The 23,119-nt window shown below is 64.8% G+C and overlaps 1 protein-coding gene across 5 annotated transcripts; it reads left to right on the top strand.

Annotated features, from left to right (window-relative positions):
* Window positions 1–209: 209 nt before the first annotated feature.
* On the top strand, window positions 210–17,249 carry MAP2K7 (mitogen-activated protein kinase kinase 7). 5 transcript variants are annotated; one of them, XR_007629881.1, is made up of 13 exons: window positions 3,546–3,675; window positions 7,080–7,203; window positions 8,423–8,489; window positions 8,939–9,052; window positions 10,255–10,374; window positions 11,224–11,331; window positions 11,399–11,578; window positions 13,323–13,403; window positions 14,236–14,378; window positions 14,589–14,634; window positions 15,570–15,743; window positions 15,807–17,118; window positions 17,177–17,249. XR_007629881.1 is itself a non-coding variant. In XM_050323266.1 (13 exons), the coding sequence occupies exons 1-12, from the start codon at window positions 3,552–3,554 to the stop codon at window positions 15,705–15,707; spliced, it is 1,293 nt and encodes a 430-aa protein (XP_050179223.1). In that variant the 5' UTR covers window positions 3,546–3,551; the 3' UTR covers window positions 15,708–15,743; window positions 15,807–17,064. The 5 variants fall into 5 exon arrangements, 2 of the variants coding, with proteins under 2 accessions (XP_050179222.1, XP_050179223.1); XR_007629883.1 differs by lacking the exon at window positions 17,177–17,249 and having other exon boundaries at window positions 15,807–16,746; window positions 16,807–17,064; XR_007629882.1 differs by lacking the exon at window positions 17,177–17,249 and having other exon boundaries at window positions 15,807–16,776; window positions 16,807–17,064.
* Window positions 17,250–23,119: the final 5,870 nt, after the last annotated feature.

The following is a 23,119-nucleotide window of genomic DNA, read 5'->3' as shown; positions in this document are numbered from 1 at the left end:
ATTTGGGGGAGCTTTAAGCGACATTTGGGGCATTTTTGGCTGCTTTAGGGGGATTTGTGGCTCTCTCTCTGTGGGCTCTTCGGCCAAGATGGCGGCGCCCGTCGCTCCAGAGCCAAGATGGCGTCTCCCTCAGTGCGTTACGGGCGCCGCCATCTTGGTACGGCGGCCGCGGCGGGCCTCTGCGGCGCCGGCCGCGCAGAGCGCGGCGCGGGGCGGGAAGATGGCGGCGTCCTCGCTGGAGCAGAAGCTGTCGCGGCTCGAGGCGAAGCTCAAGCAGGAGAACCGCGAGGCCCGCAGGAGGATCGACCTCAACCTCGACATCGGGCCCGCCCGCGCCCGCCCCAGTACGGCGGCACCGGGGGAGGGGGAACCGGCCGGAGAAACGAGCGGGGGGAGGCCGCGGTGAGAGGGGGGAGACCCTGAGGGCTGAGGGGGTGGTGGGGGCTCAGGGGGTTTGGGGGCTGAGGGGTGGGGGCGAGGGGGTGTTGGGGCGGTTGAGGGGTTTGGGAGGACGGGGGTTTGGGGGCGATTGTGGCTTGTTTTGGGTGGGGGCAGCTTGGGGGATCGGGGGTCTTGGGGGATCAGGGCGTTTGGGGCGGTTGTGGCTCGTTTGGGGGATTTGGGGCAGTTTGGGGGCTAGGGCAGTTTGGGGGCATCGGGGCGTTTGGGGAAATTGTGGCTTGTTTTGGGGGGGTTAGCAGTTTGGGGGCTTGAGGGCAGTTTGGGGGATCAGCGTTTGGGCAATTGTGGATTGTTTTGGGGGCTGGGGTGATTTAGGGGGACCGGAATGGTTTAGGGGAGGTTTGAGGCTGGTTTAGGGGCCTGGGGTGATTTAGGGGCTGAGGGCTGTTTAGGGGCCAGAATGATTTAGAGGGTTTGAGGTGGGTTTAGGCTCTGGGGGCGATTTAGGGGCTTGGGGGGCTTGAGGACATGTGGGGCACTTGGGGCTTGTTTAGGGGGCTGGGGTGGTCTTAGGGGTTGGAGGTGGTTTAGGGGTTGGGAGCAGCTTAGGGTTTTGGGGCCGGTTTAGGGCTGGGGAAGGTTTAGGGGTTTGAGGGCAGTTCAGGGGTTTAGGGAAGTGTTTGGGGGGTTTGGGGCAGTTTAGGGGGTTTGGGGCAGTTTAGAGGGCTCTGGGTGGCTTTAGGGAGCTCTGGGACAGTTTAGGGGGCTTTGGGGCAGTTTAGGTTTTGGGGGCAGTTTAGGGGGCTTGGGGGCGGTTTAGGGTATCTGGGGCAGTTGGGGGACTTAGGGGCAGTTTGGGGTTGTTTGGGGGTTGGAAGCACTTTGGGTGGTTTTGGGGTGATTTTGGGGTGTTTGGGGAATTTGGGGATTTGGGGGCAGTTTGGGAGGATTTGGGGGCAGTTTGGGTGGATTTGAGGGCAGTTTGGGGTTGTTTGGGAGGTTGGAGGCACTTTGGGTGGTTTTAGGGTGATTTTGGGGTGTTTGGGGATTTGGGGATTTGGAGGCGGTTTGGGTGGATTTGGGGTGTTTGGGGCACCTTGGGGTTGTCTGGGGGATTGGGGCAGTTTGGGTGATTTGGGGTGGATTGGGGGCAGTTTGGGTGGATTTGGGTGGATTTGGTGTGGATTTAGGGGCAGTTTAGGTGGATTTGGGGTGATTTTGAGGCAGCTTGGGTGGATTTAGGTGATTTTGGGGTGATTTTGGGGCAGTTTAGGTGGATTTGGGTATTTTTGGGGCAGCTTGGGTGGATTTGGGTGATTTTGGGTGATTTTGGGGGCAGTTTGGTGGATTTGGGGTGATTTTGGGGCAGTTTGGGAGGGTTTGGGTGATTTTGGGGGTTGGGGGCAGTTTGGGGGGGTTGAATTGGGGCTCGGGGCTCCTGGGGTGGGAGGAGGAGATTGGGGCTGACTGGAGGGGCACTGGGGCTGTACTGGGAGCACTGGGGGTGACTGGGGGGCACTGGGGCTGTACTGGGAGCACTGGGGTGACTGGGGGCACTGAGGCCGTACTGGGAGCACTGGGGGTGACTGGGGAGCACTGGAGCTGTACTGGGAGCACTGGGGTGACTTGGGGGGCCAAGGGCTGTACTGGGAGCACTGGAGCTGTACTGGGGTGACTGGGGGCCCTGAGCTGTACTGGGGGTGACTGGGGGCACTGGGGCTGTACTGGGAGCACTGGGGCTGTACTGGGGGTGACTGGGGGGCCCTGGGGCTGTACTGGGAGGGCACTAGCACACTGGCCCAGCCCAGCAATGGGGCCCTGGGGTTTTTGGGGGTCTCCCCAAATCAGCCCCCCAGGACCCTTTTTGGGGGTCCCACCCCCAGGTAGGACCATTTTGGGGATGTGCCTCCCCAGTGCCCACTGCCAGCCTGTCCCTCCCATCCCAAGGATAATCCCGGATTTTCCAGCCCCAACCCCCCAAATCCCCCCCCTTTCCCCCCCATTTTACCCCCCCTTTTCCTTTCAGTTCAATTCCTTTGTGGATTCATGGTGGCTTTTTTTCTTTCTTTTTTTTACGGTCCCCGAGGTTCCCCCACATCCCACACCCCAAAATAAATAATTGTGATCCTGAAATAAGACTGTGATCCTGAAAACAAAAACAGCTGAGAAACCAAACCCTTTGGCTGATCAGAGCACAATCTTTATCCAAGTTCAAATCCCTGGTTTCTGTTTCTAACCCTGTTTTGTTTCTCGCTCTGTGGCAATAAATTAATAATAAATTCCACCCCCCTCGCCACTCAGAGCCTGTTCTGCCCCTGCAAGGGAATCCATCACCGACCACTCCCAGCCCTTCTCTCCACTCCTCAACCCCCCAGCTGTTTTTTTTTTCCCTCTCCACCCCCCCTGAGGTGGCAGATTAAAGAAATGCCCCCAACCCGATGATTTTTGGTGACTGGGTTTGACTCTACTGGGTCACCCTCAGAGCTCGGGACCCCCACCCAGCACTTTGGAGTTGCTGGGAGAGGTTGAGGACACTGGAAATTGTTTGCAGGAGGGTGGGGGCGTATCCAGGGCACTTAAGAGGCTTTTGGGGCCGTTGTGGCTGGTTTAGGAGTGGTCTAAGGGGGCTTTGGGGCGCTTTAGGGATGGGGGACAGTTTAGGGGTTTGGGGGCAGCTTGTGGGGTGTCAGGGCAAGGTGGGACTTGTTTGGGAGGAAGGGGGTTTAAGAGGCATTTAAGGCAGTTGGGGCTTGTTTAGGGGCTGGGGTGATTTAGGGGGCTGGGGTGATTTAGGGGGCTGGAGTGGTTTGAGGGCTTTGGAGCAGTTCAGGGGATGGGGACAATTCAGGGGGCTGAGGTGGTTTAGGGGGGCTTTGGAGCAGTTCAGGGGACGAGGGACAGTTTAGGGGGCTTGGAGTGGTTTGGAGGGGGAATTTGGGGGGGGCTTTAAGCGACATTTGGGTCACTTTTGGCTTAATTAGGAAAATTCGGGGCTCTCTCTGTGGGCCCTTCGGCCAAGATGGCGGCGCCCGTCGCTCCAGAGCCAAGATGGCGTCTCCCTCAGTGCGTTACGGGCGCCGCCATCTTGGTACGGCGGCCGCGGCGGGCCCTGCGGCGCCGGCCGCGCAGGCGCGGCGCGGGGCGGGAAGATGGCGGCGTCCTCGCTGGAGCAGAAGCTGTCGCGGCTCGAGGCGAAGCTCAAGCAGGAGAACCGCGAGGCCCGCAGGAGGATCGACCTCAACCTCGACATCGGGCCCGCCCGCGCCCGCCCCAGTACGGCGGCACCGGGGAGGCGGGAACCGGCCGGGAAACGAGCGGGGGAGGCCGCGGTGAGGGAGGGGAGACCCTGAGGGGGCTGAGGGAGTGGGGGGGCTCAGGGGGTGTTTGGGGGCTGAGGGGGTGGGGGGGCTCAGGGGGTGTTTGGGGGAGGTTGGGGGGGTTTAGGACGGGCGGGGCGTTTGGAGCCGTTGTGGCTCGTTTTGGGGGGATCGAGGGTACTTCGGGGGCTTAGGGTCAGTTTGGGGGGATCAGGGGAGCGTTTGGGGCCGTTGTGGCTCGTTTTGGGGAGTTTGGGCAGTTTGGAGGGGCTTAGGGGCAGTTTGGGGGTTCAGGGCATTTGGGGCAGTTGGGGCTTGTTTTTGGGGGTGGGGGCAGTTTGGGGGATTAGGATACTTAGGGGAGCTTGAGGGGCGTTTGGGGCTCTAGAAGCATTTGGGGCAGTTGGGGCTGGATTAGGGTGATTTGGGGCTCTTTTGGAGGGTTGGGGGCCCTTCAGGGGATTTAGGGCAGTTGGGGCTTCTTTAGGGGTTTGGGGGCGAGTTTAGAGGGTTTTGGGAGGCAGTTTAGGGTTTTGGGGGCGTTGTTGCGTGGTTGGTGGTTTGAGGGCAATTTAGGGGGTTTGAGGGGCGCTTGAGGGGCATTTTTGGGGTGGATTGGGACTCGTTGAAAGGGCTTTGGGGCCGTTTAGGGTCAATTTGGGGCAGTTGGGACTGTCTGGGGGACAGTGCTGGGGTTTAGGGGAGTTGAGGGGTGTTGGGGGAGGGCTGGGGCGGTTTGGGGGAGCATTTGGGGGCAGATTGGGCTTTTTAGGGGCTCTGAGGCTGCTTTAGGGGGATCTGGGGGTGGCTTAGGGGTGTCTGGGGGCAGTTTGGGAGGATTTGGGGTGATTTAGGGTGATTTTGGGGGGATTTAGGGGCAGTTTGGGAGGATTTGGGGGCTGTTTGGGGTGTTGGAGTCACTTTGGGTGGTTTTGGGGTGATTTTGGGGGTGTTTGGGGATTTGGGAGGATTTGGGGTGGGTTTGGGTGGATTTGGGGTGGGTTTGGGTGGATTTGGAGGAGTTTGAGGGCAGTTTGGGGGATTTGAGGGGCAGTTTGGGAGGGTTTGAGTGATTCTGGGGGATTTGGGGGCAGTTTGGGAGGATTTGGGGGCTGTTTGGGGGTTGGAGGCACTTTGGGTGGTTTGGAGTGATTTTGGGGGTGTTTAGGGGATTTGGGGTGGGTTTGGGTGGATTTGGGGTGGGTTTGGGGGCAGTTTGGGAGGGTTTGGGTGATTTGGAGGGATTAGGGGCAGTTGGGGTGGATTTTGGGGCAGTTTGGGAGGGTTTGGGTGGTTTTGGGGTGATTTTGGGCGTGTTTGGGGATTTGGGGGATTTGGGAGGCGGTTTGGGTGGATTTGGGGTGGATTTGGGGGCAGTTTGGGGGGTTTGAATTGGGGGCTCGGGGGCTCCTGGGGGTGGGAGGAGGAGATTGGGGGTTACTGGGAGCACTGGGGGCGTACTGGTGCTGTACTGGGGGTGACTGGGGGCACTGGGGCTGTACTGGGGGTGACTGGGGGGCACTGGGGCTGTACTGGGAGCACTGGGGGAGCACTGGGGCTGTACTGGGAGCACTGGGGCTGTACTGGGGGTGAGTTGGGGAGCCCTGGGGCTGTACTGGGAGTGACTGGGGGGGCACTGGGGCTGTACTGGGAGCACTGGGGCTGTACTGGGAGCACTGGGGCTGTACTGGGGGTGACTGGGGGCCCTGGGGCTGTACTGGGAGGGCACTGGGGCCATACTGGGCCCAGCCCAGCAATGTGGGGAGCCCTGGGGGTTTTGGGGGGTCTCCCCAAATCAGCCCCCAGGACCCTTTTGGGGGTCCCACCCTCAGGTAGGACCATTTTGGGGAGTGCCCCCCAGTGCCCACTGCCAGCCTGTCCCTCCCATCCCAAGGATAATCCCAGATTTTCCAGCCCCCCAAATCCCCTTTCCCCCCCATTTTATCCCCCACTTTTCCTTTCAGTTCGATTCCTTTTGTGATTTATGGTGGTTTTTCTTTCTTTTTTTTATTTTTATCATTTCCCCCTTTTTTTTTTCTCCTGGTTTTTATTTTTCCACCCCCGACCCCCCTCCTCGTGCCCCTCCCCACGACCCCCCAAAATCCAGTCATCGTCATCACCCTTAGTCCTGCTCCCGCTCCGTCCCAACGAGCAGGTACCACCCCTCACCCCCTGACCCCCCTGCTGCTTGGGACCCCCCTCTAACTCAGGGACCCCCAAAAAATTGGGGCCCTCCTCTCATTTAACACCCCCTTTTCCTCAGTTTCCCCTTGGATGGAGCAGCTTTGACCCCCCTTCCTTGGCTGCCTCCCTGTGCCCCTCCCACCTTCGAGGACCCGCCCCAAAAAATTTGAGTTCCCCTTCACATTTTAACCCCCCACCCAAAAATTTGGGCCCCTCCTCACCTTTAACCCCCTTTCCCTCAGTTTACCCCTGGATGGAGCAGCTTTGACCCCCTCCATGGCTTTGACCCCCTGTGCCCCCTCCCCACTTTGGGAGACACCCCCAAAAATTTGGGAACTCCCCCTACATTTTAAACCCCCTTCTGAAAAATTTTGAGCCCCTCTTCACTTTTAACCCCCCCAAATTTGCCCCCACCTTTAACCCCTTTTCCTCAGTTCCCCCTGGATGGAGCAGCTTTGACCCCTCCCTGGCTTTGCCCCCTCTGGAATGTCCCCTTTGGAATGTCCCTCTGGAATGTGTCCCCCTCCGTGTCCTCCCGCGGCTGTGGCATGGAGTGCTGACCCCTGACCGCGGAGCATGCGGCCGGCACTGGGAATACTGGGAATACTGGGAATGGTGGGAATGGGGAGGGGATTGGGAAAATTGGGAGAAATGGGGGGGAAATGAGAAAGAAAATGGGGGGAACGAGGGAAAAGGGGAAGGGAAGGAAGGAACGGGGGGGGAGAAATGGAGGAAAAGTGGGAAAAATGGAGCGGGAAAATGGGGAGGAAGGGGGGAGATGGTGGGGTGGGAATGGGGGAAGGAGGAAAGGGGGGTTGGGGAGGAAAAGGGAAAATGGGGCAGGAAAAGGGCAAAGAGAGGTGGGAAGGGGGGCAGGAATTTGGGGGGGCCTGACTTCTCCCCCAACTCCCCCAATTTGGGGTCATGACCCCCGTGTGCCCCCAATTTGGGGTCGTGGGCCCCATGTCCCCCCCAGTTTGGGGTGGTGCCCCCAGTTCGGGTGGTGCCCCCAGTTTGGGGTTGTGACCCCCCCCCGTGTCCTCCCAAATTCAGGGTCATGACCCCTGTGTCTCCCCCCAGTTTGGGGTGGTGCCCCCCCAGTTTGGGGCCGTGTCCCCCCAGTTCGGGGTGGTGCCCCCCCAGTTCGGGGTGGTGACCCCCCCGTGTCTCCCCCAGCTCTGCAGCTGCCCCTGGTGAGCGAGGGGGCCGGGGGCCCCAGAGCCCCCAGCCCGCGCCCCCGGCCCCGCCACATGCTGGGACTGCCCCCACCCCCCTTCCTGGGGCCCCGCAGCGGAGACAGGTGAGGACACACCCCCAAAACCCTTTGGCCACGCCCCCAAAACACATTGACCACACCCCTAAACCCCATTGACCACGCCCCCCAAACAACATTGACCATGCCCCCCAACCCCCATTGACCACACCCCCAAAACCCCATTGACCACACCCACCAAACCCCATTGACCACGCCCCCAAACCCCATTGGCCACGCCCCCAAACCCTCATTTACCACACCCCGAAAACCCCTTGACCACACCCCCGAAACCTCATTGGCCACACCCCTAAACCCCATTGGGTGGGTGGCGTGAGGGTCTGCACTGATTGGATGGAGGGGCGGGGGAGGGAGTGTCTCGTGCTCTGATTGGTCAGAGCTCCGGGGATTGGGTGTGCTCTGATTGGCCAGAGGATTCTGTGATTCTTCTGATTCAAGGATCCTGTGTTGTGATTGGCCGGAAGGGATGGGGATGATTCTGTGCTCTGATTGGCCAGAGGTCTGGGCGATTCTGTTCTCTTATTGGCTGCAAGTTCAGGGAGCTCCTGTTCTCTGATTGGCCAGAGGTTCAAGGATCCTGTGCTCTGATTGGCCAGAGGTCTAAGGGGATCCCATACTCTGATTGGCTGGAAGTCCAGGGAGATCCTGTGCTCTGATTGGCCAGAGGGGTGGGGTGATCCTGTGCTCTGATTGGCCAGAGCTGCCGGGGGATCGCGTCTCCTGATTGGCCGGGCAGGAGGCTCGTGCTGATTGGTGGATGCACAGGAGTTTGCAGGTGCTGATTGGTCCGAGGTCCAGGGCAATCTTCTGCTGTGATTGGCCAGTGGTCCACAGAGCTTGGCCTCTCATTGGCCAGAGGTGCACCCTGTGCTCTGATTGGCCAGTTGTGTGGGTGTGTCCCTGTGTGCTGATTGACCAGGATCCCACTCTTGTCCTGATTGGCTGGGTTCTCTCCCTGCCCTGCTCTGATTGGCCAGACTTTCCCTGTGGTCTGCTCTGATTGGCTGAGCTCTCCCCATGCCCCATTCTGATTGGTCAGGTTTTCCCTATGCCCCGTTCTGATTGGCCGAGCTCTCCCCATGCCCTGTTCCGATTGGCCGAGCTCTCAACATGCCCTGTTCCAATTGGCTGAGCTCTTCCCATTCCCTGTTCTGATTGGTTGAGTTTTCTCTATGCCCCATTGTGATTGGCTGAGCTCTCCCCATGCCCTGTTCTGATTGGCTGGTCTCTGTTCTTGCCCCCCCAGCATCGAGATTGATCAGAAGCTGCAGGAGATCATGAAACAAACGGGGTACCTGACTGTGGGGGGGCAGGTGAGTCTGGGGGGCACAGGGGGGGCACAGGGAGGGTACCTGACTGTGGGGGGGCAGGTGAGTCTGGGGGGCACAGGGAGGGTACCTGACTGTGGGGGGCAGGTGAGTCTGGGGCGCAGGGGGACACAGGGGGTACCTGACCATGGGGGCACAGGGGTACCTGACCGTGGGGGCACAGGTGAGTGTGGGGGCACAGGGAGTCAGTTGGGTCTGGGGGGTGTCAAGTGAGTCTGGGGGGCACAGGGGCGTCAGGTGAGTGTGGGGGTCCCAGGGGGTCAGGTGGGTGTGGGGGGTTCAGGTGAGGGTGGGGGCCCAGGGGGTCAGGTGGGTGTGGGGGCTCAGGTGAGTGTGGGGGGTCCCAGGGGGTCAGGTGAGCCCGGGGAGTGCCAGGTGAGGGGGAGGGGGCCCGGATGGGACCTGGGCCCCCCTGACCCCCTGTGTGCCCCCAGCGGTACCAGGCCGAGATCAACGACCTGGAGAACCTGGGGGAGATCGGGAGCGGCACCTGCGGGCAGGTGTGGAAGATGCGCTTCCGCAAGACCGGCCACGTCATCGCCGTCAAGGTGGGCACCCCCTCATCAGGGCACCCCCTGGGGCACCCCAGCCCCCAGGGCACCCCCTGCTCAGGAACACCCCTTGGGGCACCCCTGCCCCCCAGGGCACCCCCCCTGCCCAGGACACCCCCTGGGGCACCCCCTGCCCCCCAGGGCACCCCCCCTGCCCAGGGACACCCCTGGGGCACCCCTGCCCCCAGGGCACCCCCTGCCCAGGGACACCCCTGGGGCACCCCCTCACCCTGGGGACACTCCCAGGGTACCCCCTGCCTGGGAGACCCCCTGGGGCACCCCTCTGCCCAGGACACCCCTGGGGCACCCCCTGCCCCCAGGGCACCCCCTGCCCAGGGACACCCCCTGGGGCATCCCCTGCCTGGGACACCCTTCCTGCTCAGGGACACCTCCCAGGGCACCCCCTCATCAGGGCACCCCTGGGGCACCCCCTGCCCCCAGGGCACCCCCTGCCCAGGACACCCCCTGGGGCACCCCCTGCCCCCAGGGCACCCCCTGCTCAGGGACACCCCTGATAAGAGCACCCCCTGGGGCACCCCTGCCTGGGACACCCCTGGGGCACCCCTGTCCTGGGGACACCCCCAGGGCACCCCCACTCTGGGGACAACCAAGGAAACCCCCAGATACCCCCTCCTGCTTGGGGACATCCCCAGCACCCCCTTCACCCTGGGGACACCCAAGGACACCCCTCAGCCTGGGGACAGCAGAGTGACCCCATAGACCCCCCCAGTCACCCCCTGGGGACAGGAGAGTGACCCCACAGCCCACCCCAGTCACCCCCTGGGGAAAGCAGAGTGACCCCACAGCCCACCCCAGTCAACCCATGGGGACAGCAGGGGACACCCATGGACACCCCAACCCCCCCCCGTGGCCACTGGGATGACCCCCATGGACACTGGGATGACCCCCAGTCCCCCTGAGCCTTCCCAACCCAGGGGACAGTGTGGTGATCCCCATGGATCCCTCTGATCCCACTCACCCCTGGGGACACTGGGGTGACCCTGAGGGACACTGGGATGACCCCTGACCCCCCATGGACGCTGGGATGACCCCCATGGACCCTGGGATGACCCCTAACCCCCCTCATGGACACTGGGATGACCCCCCTGGACCCTGTGATGACCCCTGACTCCCCCTGGACCCTGTGATGACCCCTGACCCCCCCTGGCCCCTGCAGTGACCCCTTTCCCTCCCCCCAGCAAATGCGGCGCTCGGGGAACCGCGAGGAGAACAAGCGGATCCTGATGGACCTGGACGTGGTGCTGAAGAGCCACGACTGCCCCTACATCGTGCAGTGCTTCGGCACCTTCATCACCAACGTGAGACCCCCGGGCTGGGGGCACCTGGGGGGTCCTGGGAGCACCTGGGGGCTGGGGGCACCTGGGGGGCACCTGGGGGCTGGGGGACATCGTACAGTGTTTCGGCACCTTCATCACCAACGTGAGACCCCTGGGCTGGGGGCACCTGGGGGCTGGGGAGACACATGGGGAACACCTGGGGGCTGGGGCTACCCTACATCGTGCAGTGCTTCGGCACCTTCATCACCAACGTGAGACCCCTGGGCTGGGGGGCACCTGGGGGCACCTGGGGGCTGGGGGCACCTGGGTGGCTGGGGGGACACCTGGGGGCTGCCCCTACATCGTGCAGTGCTTCGACACCTTCATCACCAATGTGAGACCCCGGGCTGGGGGCACCTGGGGGCACCTGGGGGCTGGGGGCACCTGAGGGGCTGGGGACATTTGAGGGCTGCCCCTACATCATGCAGCGCTCGGCATCTTCATCACCAGTGTGAGACCCCGGGCTGGGGGGCACCTGGAGGGACCTGGGGGCTGGGGGGACACCTGGGAGTCTGAGGGGACATCGTGCAGTGCTTTGGCACCTTCATCACCAACGTGAGGGGGCACTGGGGGCACCTGGGGGCTGGGGGCACCTGGGAGGCGTCTGGGGGCTGGGGGCACCTGAGGGCTGGGGACATGTGAGAGCTACCCTACATCATGCAGTGCTTCGGCACCTTCATCACCAACGTGAGACCCCCGGGCTTGGGGGCACCTGGGGGGCACGTGGTGGGCACCCTGTGCCCTCAACACCCCTGTGCTCCCCCAAACCCCCAACACCCCCTGTGCCTCAACCCCCGTGCCCCCAGACCCCCAACGCCCCCTGCTCCCCAGACCGACGTGTTCATCGCCATGGAGCTCATGGGCACCTGCGCCGAGAAGCTCAAGAAGCGCATCCAGGGCCCCATCCCCGAGCGCATCCTGGGCAAGATGACGGTGGCGGTGAGTGGGGGGCTCTGAGGGGTCTGGGGGCTCTGGGGGTCAGAGGCACTGATGGGTCCCCCTGCAGATCGTGAAGGCGCTGCTGTACCTGAAGGAGAAGCACGGGGTGATCCACCGGGACGTGAAGCCCTCCAACATCCTGCTGGACGAGCGGGGCCAGGTCAAGCTCTGCGACTTCGGCATCAGCGGCCGCCTCGTCGACTCCAAGGCCAAGACCCGGAGCGCTGGGTGTGCTGCCTACATGGCGGTGGGTGCTGGGGGGATTTGGGGTCTGGGGGCTTTGGGGGCTCAGGGAGCTGGGGAGCTGGGGGTTCAGGGGGCTCAGGGGTGACTCCAAGGCCAAGACCCGGAGTGCTGGGTGTGCTGCCTACATGGCGGTGGGTGCTGGGGGCTCTGGAGGGGTCTGGGGGTCCTGGGGGTGGCTGGGGAGCTGGGGGACTTTAGGGGGCTCAGGGGGACTTTAGGGGGTCAGGGGGCTGGGGAGTCAGGGAGGCTGGGGGATCAGGGGGTGACTCCAAGGCCAAGCCCAGGAGTGCTGGGTGTGCTGCCTACATGGTGGTGGGTCCTGGGGGCTCTGGGGGCTCAGGGGGCTTTGGGGGTCTGGGGAGCTGAGGGGGTCAGGGGCACAGGGGTGACTCCAAAACCAAGACCCAGAGGCGGGGTGTGCTGCTGACAGGGCAGTGGGTGCTGGGGGTTTTAGGGGTCAGGGGTATGGGGGCTTTGGGGGTCTGGGGGATGAGGGGGTCAGGGGGCACAGGGGGTGACGCCAAGGCCAAGACCAGGAGTGGTGGGTGTGCTGCTGATAGGGTGGGGGTCGGGGGACTGTGGGGGCTTTGGGGGCCTGGGGGTCTAGGGGTCAAGGGGCTTTGGGGGTCAGGGAAGGATGAGGGGGTCAGGGGGCACAGGGGGTGACTCCAAGGCTCAGATCAAGAGTGCTGGGTGTGCTGCTGACAGGGTGGGGGGTCCTGGGGGACTTTGGGGGCGTCTGGGGGGGCTCAGGGACCCAGGGATGAAGGTCCAGGGGTGACTCCCTGAGGCCCCCAGTGCCGACTGTGCCGATGGGGCGGGGGGTCCTCGGGTAGCCCCAGTGCCCCCAGTTTGGGGATTCCCCCCCGTGCTCTGGGGGTGCTGAGGGTGCACCCCCATGTTTGGGGGGTTTTGGGGGTGCTGAGGGCCCCCCCCATGTTTGGGGGGTTCTGGGGGTGCTGAGGGTCCCCCCCACCGTTTTTTGGGGGTGTTGAAGGTCCCCCCCCAGTTCTTTTAGGGGTGCTGTGCATTCCCCCCCTATGTTTTGGGGGGTTCTGGGGTGCTGTGGATCCTCCCCCATGTTTTGGGGTGGGGGGATGCTGTAGGTCCCTCCCCAGTTTTTTCAGGGGTGCTGTGTCCCCCTGTTTTTGGGGTGCTGTGGGTGCTCCCCCGTGTTTTGGGGTGCAGGGGAGTGCTGTGGGTCCCCCCGTGTTTTGGGGTGCTGTGTGTCCCCCCCATGTTTTGGGGTGCAGGGGAGTGCTGTGGGTCCCCCCCAGGGATTTTTTGGGGTGCCGTGTGTCCACCCCATGACTTGGGGGTCCTGGGGGTGCTGAGGGTCCCCCCTCCATGTTTTTGGGGTACTGTGTGTCCCCCCCCATGTTTTGGGGTGCTGAGGGTCCCCCCACATATTTTGGGGGTGTCCCCCGATGCCCCCCAGTTTTGGGTGCTGTGTACCCTCCCCATGTTTTGGGGGTTCTGAGGGTGCTCTGTGTCCCCCTCATGTTTTGGGGTGCCCTGTGTACCCCCCACGTTTTGGGGTGCTCTGTGTCCCCCCATGTTTTGGGGTGCTCCGTGTGTGTCCCCCCCATGTTTTGGGGTGCTCTGTGTCCCCCCCACCATGTTTTGGGGTGCTCTGTGTCCCCCCACATTTTGGGATACTCTGTGTGTCCCCCCCCACGTTTTGGGGTGCTCTGGGTCCCCCCCATGTTCGGGGGTCCCCCCTGAGTGCCCCCCTGTCCCCCCAGCCCGAGCGCATCGACCCCCCCGACCCCACCAAGCCCGACTACGACATCCGGGCCGACGTGTGGAGCCTCGGCATCTCCCTGGTGAGGCCCCACGGGCCCCAAGGGTCCCCAAGGTGTCCCCAAGGGTCCCCAAATGTCCCCAATGTGTCTCCACTGTGTCCCCAAATGTCCCCAAGGTGTCCCCAATGTGTCCCCATGGTGTCTCAAAGTGTCCCCAATGTGTCCCCAAATGTCCCCAAGGGTCCCCAGGGTATCCCCAAGTGTCCCCATGGTGTCCCCAAGGTGTCCCCATGCTGTCCCCAGGGTGTCCCCAAGGGTCCCCAGGGTGTCCCCATGCTGTCCCCAGGGTGTCCCCATGATGTCCCCAAGGTGTCCCCAGGGTATCCCCAAGTGTCCCCAACTGTCCCCAAGGGATCCCCAAGTGTCCCCAAGTGTCCCCACGCTGTCCCCACGCTGTCCCTAAGGTGTCCCCAGGGTATCTCCAAGTGTCCCCCAGGTGTCCCCAAGGTGTCCCCAAGTGTCCCCAAGGTGTCCCCAAATGTCCCCAATGTGTCCCCAAGTGTCCCCAGGGTCCCCAGGTCGAGTTGGCCATGGGACAGTGTTCCCAATGTCCCCAATGATGTCCCCAGTGTCCCCAATGATGTCCCCAATGTCCCCATGTCCCCAGGTGGAGTTGGCCACGGGGCAGTGTCCCCAATGTCCCCAATGATGTCCCCAATGCTGTCCCCAGGTGGAGTTGGCCACAGGGCAGTGTCCCCAATGTCCCCAATGTCCCTGTCCCTGTCCCCAGGTGGAGTTGGCCATGGGGCAGTGTCCCCAATGTCCCCAATGCTGTCCCCAGGTGGAGTTGGCCACGGGGCAGTGTCCCCAGTGTCCCCAATGATGTCCCCAATGTCCCTGTCCCTGTCCCCAGGTGGAGTTGGCCATGGGGCAGTTCCCGTACCAGAACTGCAAGACGGATTTCGAGGTGCTGACGAAGGTGCTGCAGGAGGACCCCCCCCTGCTGCCCCCGGCCATGGGCTTCTCCGGGGACTTCCAGGCCTTTGTCCGAGACTGGTGGGTCAGGGGGACATGGGGGAGGTAACAGGGACGTGAGGGGGTCACAGGGACATGGAAGGGTCACAGGGACATGGGGGGGTCACAGGGACTCGGGGGAGACACAGGGTCACAGCAGGGTCACAGGGACATGGGGAGGACACGGGGGGGACAGGGGGACACAGCCCAGGGGGTCCCCAGGGTGCTGACACCCCCCTGCCCCCCCCGCAGCCTCACCAAGGACCACAGGAAGAGACCAAAGTACAACAAGTTACTGGTGAGTATCAGTGTCCCCTGTCACAGTGTCCCCGTGTCCCCCTGTCACAGTGTCCCCCTGTCATCTGTGTCCCCTGTCTCAGTGTCCCCTGTCACAGTGTCCCCTGTCCCGTGTCCCCCTGTCCCCTTTCGCCTGCAGTGTTCCCTGTGTCCCCTGTCACTGTGTCCCCCATCACCTGTAGCGTCCCCTGTGTCTTGCTGTCCCCTGTGCCCCCTGTGTCCCCTGTCAGCTGCAGTGTCCCCCTGTCTCCTGTGTCCCCTGTCAGAGTCCCCCTGTTCCTGCTCACGCTGTCCCTGTCCCCACAGGAGCACACCTTCATCAAGCACTGTGTCCCCCCTGTGTCCCTGCTGTCCCCCCCTGTCCCCTGTCCTTGTCCCCTGTCCCTGTCCCCTGTCCCATGGCTGTCCCTGTCCCCACAGGAGCACACCTGTATCAAGCACTGTGTGTGTCCCTGTCCCTGTCCCCTGTCCCCTCATGTCCCCTGTCCCCACAGGAGTACACCTTCATCAAGCACTGTGTGTGTCCCTGTCCCTGTCCCCACAGGAGCACACCTTCATCAAGCACTGTGTCTGTCCCTGTCACCTGTCCCTGTCCCTGTCCCCACAGGAGCACACCTTCATCAAGCACTGTGTCCCCCATGTCCCCTGTCCCTGTCACCTGTCCCCACAGGAGCACACCTTCATCAAGCACTGTGTCCCCCATGTCCCCTGTCCCTGTCCCCACAGGAGCACACCTGTATCAAGCACTGTGTCCCCTGTCCCTGTCCCCTGTCCCTGTCCCCTGTCCCATGGCTGTCCCTGTCCCCACAGGAGCACACCTTCATCAGGCACTGTGTCCCCTGTCCCCTGTCCCTGTCCCCACAGGAGCACACCTTCATCAAGCACTGTGTGTGTCCTGTCCCTGTCCCTGTCCCCTCATGTCCCCTGTCCCCACAGGAGCACACCTTCATCAAGCGCTACGAGACGCTGGAGGTGGACGTGGCCTCCTGGTTCAAGGACGTGATGGCCCGGACAGAGTCCCCCCGCCCGGGGGGGGCCCTGGGCCAGCACCACCTGCCCTTCTTCACCAGGTAGCGCCAGCGGGGACGGGGACACCGCTGGGACACCGGCCTGGGACGGGGACACCGCTGGGGACACCGGCCTGGGACATGGGGACACTACTGGGACACCGGCCTGGGACATGGGGACACCGCTGGGGACACTGTCCTGGGACATGGGGACACCGCTGGGGACACTGTCCTGGGACATGGGGACACCGCTGGGACACCGGCCTGGGACATGGGGACACTGTCCTGGGATGGGGACACTGTCCTGGGACATGGGGACACTGTCCTGGGATGGGGACACTACCCTGGGATGGGGACACTGTCCTGGGACATGGGGACATTGTCCTGGGACAGGGACACAGGGACACTGCCCTTGGACACTGTCCCGGGACAGGGACACTGCTGGGGACACCCACCTGTGACACTGCTCTGGGACAGTGACACCTGGGACACCCCCTGGGTCACCCCTGGGACACCCCCTGGGACTGTGACACCCACCCAGGCCCAGGACACCCCCTGTGACACCTGAGACACCCCCCTGTGACACCTCCTGGGCTGGAACACCCCCATGTGACACCCCCTGGGACACCCCAAGGTGACCCCCACGGCCCCGGCAGCCACACGGACACGCGTGACGTGGCGTGTCCCAGGACATAGCGGTGTGTCCCAGCGTGTCCTGGGACATCCCACTATGTCCCAGTGTGTCCCAGCGTGTCCCAGTGTGTCCCAGCATGTCCCAGCATGTCCTGGGACATCCCAGGGTGTCCCCAGTGTGTCCTGATGGAACCTGGCACCACGTGGACCCTGCTGTGTCCCAGCACGTCCCAGCACGTCCCAGTATGTCCCAGCGTGTCCGAGCGTGTCCTGGGACATCCCAGCGTGTCCCAGCGTGTCCCCCCCGGTGTCCCCCTGTCCCCAGTGCCGGGGGACACCCCTGTCCCCTCCGTGTCCCCTCTGTGTCCCCTCCATGTCTCCTGGGCATGGCCTCAGTGTCCCCAGGAGCCCGAGCGGGGCCAGGGCCGGGGCCAGGCCGGGAGGTGACCCTGGGTGTGACACGAGGACAGGAGGTGGCCCCGGGTGTGACACGAGGACAGGAGGTGGCCCCGGGTGTGACACGAGGACAGGAGGTGGCCCAGGACACGAGGACAGGAGGTGACCCCGGGTGTGACACGAGGACAGGAGGTGGCCCAGGACATGAGGACAGCGGGACGTGGCCCAGGGACACACGGACAGGGCGTGTGACACCGATGTGGCACCGGGGGGGTTGGGGATGAGAGGGGACGAGGACACTGAGGGGACACTGAGGGGACACTGAGGGGACACTGAGGGGTGAGGAGGTGGCACCGCCGTGACGAGGGGACACGGCCCGGAGGAGGCACTCGGGGACACGGAGGTGGCATCGGAGATGGCACTCGGGGACATGGACGTGGCACACGGAGGTGGCATCGGAGATGGCATCGGAGATGGCACACGGGGACATGGACGTGGCACACGGAGGTGGCACATGGAGATGGCATCGGAGATGTCACGGGAACAGGGATGTGACACCGAGGGACAGCGCTGGGGACACGAAGGACAGCACCAGGATGTGACACACGGGACACAGCGCGGAGGTGGCACCAGGCAAGTGACACGGGGGACGTGGCACGGAGAGGGGACACGGGAGTGGCACCAGGATGTGACACAGAGACATGGGACAGAGATGGCACCGGGATGTGACATGGAAATGGCACTGGGATGTGACACACAGGGATGGCACCAGGACAGGACACAGATGGCACCGAGAAGTGACATAGAAATGGCACGAGGACATGGCACAGGACAGGGATGGCACCGGGATGTGACACAGAGACACCGAGAAGTGACGTGGAAACGGCACCAGGACGGGACACAGAGATGGCACCAGGACGTGGCAGGGGACAGAGGTGGCACCAGGCTGTGACAAAGGACACAGAGATGGCACCAGGATGTGACACGGGGACACAGGACAGAGATGGCACCGAGAGGTGACATGGAAATGGCACCTGGATGTGACACAGGGATGGCACCAGGACGACACAGATGGCACCGGGATGTGACATGGGAATGGCACCTGGATGTGACACAGTGATGGCACTGGAATGTGACACAGGGATGGCACCAGGACGGGACACAGGGCACAGATGGCACCGGGATGTGACATGGGAATGGCACCGTGATGTGACACAGGGATGGCACCAGGACAGGACACAGATGGCACCGGGATGTGACACAGGGATGGCACCAGGACATGGCAGGGGACAGAGATGGCACCGGGATGTGACAAAGGACACAGAGGTGGCACCGGGACAGAGGTGGCACCGGGTGTGACACGGGGACACGGAGCAGGGGGCGGGGTCAGGCCCGGGGGACACGCCCAGACGTGTTTGGGGACAGGGTGACAATCAGGGGTGGGGCCGCCTCGCTGCCGTGTCCCCTCCTCGTGTCCCTCCCTGTGTCCCCTCCCCGTGTCCCCTCCCCCGTGTCCCCCGGGTTGTCGTGCATGGGGCGTGAGGCGCTCGCCCCTCCTCACCCCTCATTATTATTATTATTAATTATTATTATTAATTATTATTATTATTATTATAAATGCGCATGTGGAACCCCAGGGCCGTGTCGGAGTCAGGATCTGGGACGTGGGGACAGCGGGGACATTGAGGACATGGGGACATTGGGGACGTGGGGACAGCGGGGACAGGGGGAATGGGGACATTGAGGACATGGGGACATTGGGGACATGGGGACAGTGGGGACGTGGGGATGGGGCTTTGGGGACACTGGGGACACCTGAGCCATTGATTTGGGGTCATGGGGAGGGGGACGGGGACACGGAGGTTTTGGGGACAGGGTGACAAGGACACCGCGATGGGGCCGGGGGTGGAGGGGGCACAGGGACACGGGGTGGGGGTGGCAGAGATGGACACGGGGGACACTGGGGACAGGAGAGAGGACAGGAGAGGGACAGTGGAGGGTGGGGACACGTGGCTGGGGGAGGGGGACATCGGGGACATCGATTTGGGGACGTTGGGGACAGGGATGGGGATCGGGGGACAGGGAGGGACATGGGGAGATGAGGGGTGGGGACAGGGGACACCGAGGACATCAAGGACATGAGGGTGGGAGGGCGATGGGGACACGAGGGGGACACGGGGAGTTGGGGACAGGGGGACACTGGGGGACACAGGGAGTGGGGGACATCGGGGACAGGTGAAGGATCCAGGTGACACGGGGGACATCGGGGACAAGCGGGACATCGGGGACAGGTGAAGGATCCAGGTGACACGGGGACATCGGGGACACGGGGGGTGGGGACGGGGGAGGATCCAGGTGACACTGAGGGAGGGGGGACACGGGGAGGGGGACGTCGAGGGCACGTGGGGCGGGGGGACAGGAGGGACCCTGGGCCACCTCAGGGACACGCGGGGGTGTCCGGGCCTCCCTGTGACGTCACTGCCGCCCAAGGGGTGTCACCGGGGCGACGGTGACCTCGGGGGACACTTGGGACACTCCCCTCCTCGGGGCGGTGACCTCGGGGGACACTGGGGACATCCCCTCCTCGGGGCGGTGACCTCGGGGGACACGGGACACCCTCCCTCGGGGCGGTGACCTCGGGGGACACGGGACACCCTCCCCTCGGGGGCGGACCTCGGGGACACTGAGGACACCCTCCCCTCGGGGACACGGGACACCCTCGGGGGTGGGCCGGGCCGCGCCGGGGACACGGCGGGACCCGCGGGGACACGGGGGACACGCGGGGACCCCCGATGGCACCGCCGTGGAGCCCTCTGGCCCCCCAAATCATCATCATCATCTTCGGCCTCTTCGTCCTCCTGCCCTGGGGGCCCTGCAGGTTTGGGGTCCTGGGCGCTTGGGGGTCCTGGGGTCCCGGTGTTTGGGGGACACAAGGGAGTCCAGGGTGTGTGGGGGTCAGGTGGATTCCACGTGGCCAGGGGGTTGACTGGGGGTCCGGGGAGGGGGCAGGGAGGGGGTGTCCCAGGTATTGGGGGTCACGGGGTCTCAGGGGTCTCAGGGTGCGTGAGGGGGCCATGGGGGAGACTAAAGTGTCCAAAGGGGGGAACAGGGGCCATGGGGGGCCTGAGGGGGCATGGGGGTCGAGGGGTCATGGGGGGTCCTGGGGCATCATGGGGTCCTGAGGGTCCTGGGGGTCTGGGAGTGTCCCAGGGGCCGTGGGGGTCCGGGGATCATGGGGGTGGTCCTGGAGGGTCATGGGGGTCCTGGGGTCCTGGGCATCACCCAGAGGTGCCGCTGTCCCCAGGGCCCCCGGGCTGGCTGTGGGTGACCCTGAGGGTCTGGGCCTCCGACCTGGCCGCTGCAGCAGGAACCGACCCGGGGTGAGTGGGGGCACTGGGAGGGGAACTGGGAGCGCTGGGGGCGGGAACTGGAGGGGAACTGGGAGGCTGGGAGGTGGAACTGGGAGCACTGGGGGCGGAACTGGGAGCACTGGGGGTGGAACTGGGAGCACTGTGGGGCGGAACTGGGAGCGCTGGGAGGTGGAACTGGGAGCGCTGGGAGGTGGAACTGGGAGCTGGAGGTGGAACTGGGAGCGCTGGGAGGTGGAACTGGGAGCACTGGGGGCGGAACTGGGAGCACTGGGGTGGAACTGGGAGCACTGGGAGCGGAACTGGAGCACTGGGGGCTCTGGGTGTGTGGGAGGGTGGGAGGAGTTCACGCTGGGGCAGTAACTGGGAGCCGTGTGGGGTTACTGGGAGACACCGGGGAGTTACTGGGAGGCGCTGGGGGAAACTGGGAGAACTGCAGGAGTCCTTGGGGCTGAGGGGACTGGGAGCACTGGGAGGGCACTGGGAGGGGGCTCTGGGGACACTGGGAGGGGGCTCTGGGAGCACTGGGAGGGCACTGGGAGAGCACTGGGAGGGGGCTCTGGGAGGCTCTGGGAGGCACTGGGAGGGCACTGGGAGCACTGGTGTGACCCCCTCCCGTCCCCCCAGGCCCGGTGCCCCTCGCCCCCCCCGGCTCCGCTCTGACGTCGCCCTCTCCCGAGTTCCCCTGAACCCCTGGGCCCAGAGCGGTGCCCGCGGGGAGGGTCTTTGTGCAGGTGGGGGGCACGGGGAGGGACACGGGGGGAGGACACGGGACGGGGAGGGGCTTCGTTCAGGTGGGGGCGCGGGAGGGGACGGTCTTTCTGCAGGTGGGGGAACAGGGAGAAACGGAGTTCCCCCCATGGTGACCCCCTGGTGACGTCAGTGGCCCCCGGTCTGCCATCCCCAGTGACCCCCTGTGCCACCCCCGGTTCCCTCCCCTCGATGTCCCCGGTGACCGCCCTGTTCCCCTCCTGACCCCCCAGGTGTCCCTGTCCCAGTGACCCCCCGGTGAATCCCCCCGTGTCCCCAGGTGCCCGGTGACCCCCGTGTCCCCCGCAGGTGTCCCTGTCCCTGTGACCCCCCAGCTGTCCCTGTGACCCCCGTGTCCCCCCCAGGTGTCCCTGTCCCGTGACCCCCCAGGTGTCCCTGTGACCCCCGTGTCCCCCCCCAGGTGTCCCTGTCCCTGTGACCCCCAGGTGTCCCTGTGACTCCCCCGTGTCCCCCCAGGTGTCCCTGTCCCTGTGACCCCCAGGTGTCCCTGTGACCCCCGTGTCCCCCCCCCAGGTGTCCCTGTGACCCCCCTGTGACCCCCGTGTCCCCCCGCAGGTGTCCCTGTGACCCCCTGTGACCCCCCTGTGTCCCCCCAGGTGTCCCTGTCCCTGTGACCCCCAGGTGTCCCTGTGACCCCACCGTGTCCCCCGCAGGTGTCCTGTGACCCCCGTGACCCCCCGTGTCCCCCCGCAGGTGTCCCTGTGACCCCCTGTGACCCCCGTGTCCCCCCCAGGTGTCCCTGTGACCCCCCAGCTGTCCCTGTGTCCCCCGTGTCCCCCCAGGTGTCCCTGTGACCCCCGTGACCCCCCGTGTCCCCCCGCAGGTGTCCCTGTCCCTGTGACGCCCCGTGTCCCCCGGTGTCCCTGTCCCTGTGACCCCCTGTGACCCCCTGTGTCCCCCAGGTGTCCCTGTCCCTTGACCCCCCAGGTGTCCCTGTGACCCCCGTGTCCCCCCCAGGTGTCCCTGTCCCGCGCCCCCCGGGCTGGGTTTCTCGCTCCGCCGCTGTTTTGTGTCCCCCGCTCGTGGCCGGGCCCCCGCAGGCCCCCGGGGCTCGTGGTGCTGCGGGGGCTGCGGGGCGCGGGGGGGCCTGGAGGCCCTGAGGGCCGCGGCGGAGGCTCCTGCTCTCGTTCCTGCTCCCCCCGCGCTTCCCGGAGCCGCTGCAGTTCCTGCACTGCCGACTGCGCCTCTGCCGCGCCGGGGGGGGACACCGCGACCCCAGGAACCCCCGCGACCCCCGGGACCCCCGCGACCCCCGGGACGGGCTCCCGCAGGTACGGGGGGGGCTCCGGGATCCCTGGGACGGGCTCCCGCAGGTAGCGGGGGGGCTGGGAATGGGAATGGGGGGGAACAGGGATCCCCGGGACGGGCTCCCCACGTGGGGTGCTGGGAATGGGAGACACCGGGATTGGGGGATATCGGGAATGGGAGACATCGGGAATGGGGGGCACGGGGAGGGAGATCGAGGAGGGGTTCTCAGGGAAGAGGGAATGGTGGGAATGGGGGGACACCGGGAAGGCGGGGGGAGGCACGTTGGGAACACGCACCGGGAATAAGGGACACACACCGGGAATAGGGACACACACCGGGAATAGGGACACACACTGGGAATGGGGGACACACACCGGGAATAGGGAACACACACCGGGAACAGGGGACACCGGACCGGGGAGCGGGGGCGGAACTGGTCCCAGTGCAGGGGGCACTGGAAGCGAGTGGGATCACCCTCGCAATTAACGCTCCCCCTTAATTAACGCTCCCCCTCCCGTTCAGTGCCGGCCCGAGCGCTGTTCCCGCCGGGGGGGCGGAGCCTCCGGCTCAGGCCCCGCCCCCCGGCCCCGCCCCGGGCGCGCGCTCCGCACCGTGACCCGCCCCATGGTGGTGACACTGGGACCCCGGGACCCCAGGCCTGGTACAGGACCCCTGAGACCCCCGGACCCCCTAGCCAGGACCCCCGGACTGGGACACCCCTGAGACCCCCTGGACCCCTGGAGACCCCCGGACCCCTGACCGGGACCCCCGGACTGGGACACCCCTGAGACCCCCGGATCCCCTGACCGGGACCCCGGACAGAGACACCCCTGAGACCCCCGGACCCCTGACCAGGACCCCGGACTGGGACACCCCAAACGCGACTCTCCCGGGGACCACCCCTCCTCCGGGACCCCCTCATGGGACCCCCGGACCCCCTACACGAGCCCCCCACCCCCGGCCCCGTGAATGGGACCCCTCCAGGGCCCCCAAACCCGAGCCCCGCTGACTGAGCCCCCTCCGTCCCCCCTCGAGACCACCCGGGAACCCCCCACCACAGAGA

Source organism: Myiozetetes cayanensis, unplaced genomic scaffold (genome assembly GCF_022539395.1).
Source record: "Myiozetetes cayanensis isolate MyiCay16 unplaced genomic scaffold, myiCay2020 scf291, whole genome shotgun sequence".
NCBI classification, from domain to species: domain Eukaryota; kingdom Metazoa; phylum Chordata; class Aves; order Passeriformes; family Tyrannidae; genus Myiozetetes; species Myiozetetes cayanensis.
This window is presented reverse-complemented; position numbering and strand designations above follow the sequence as displayed.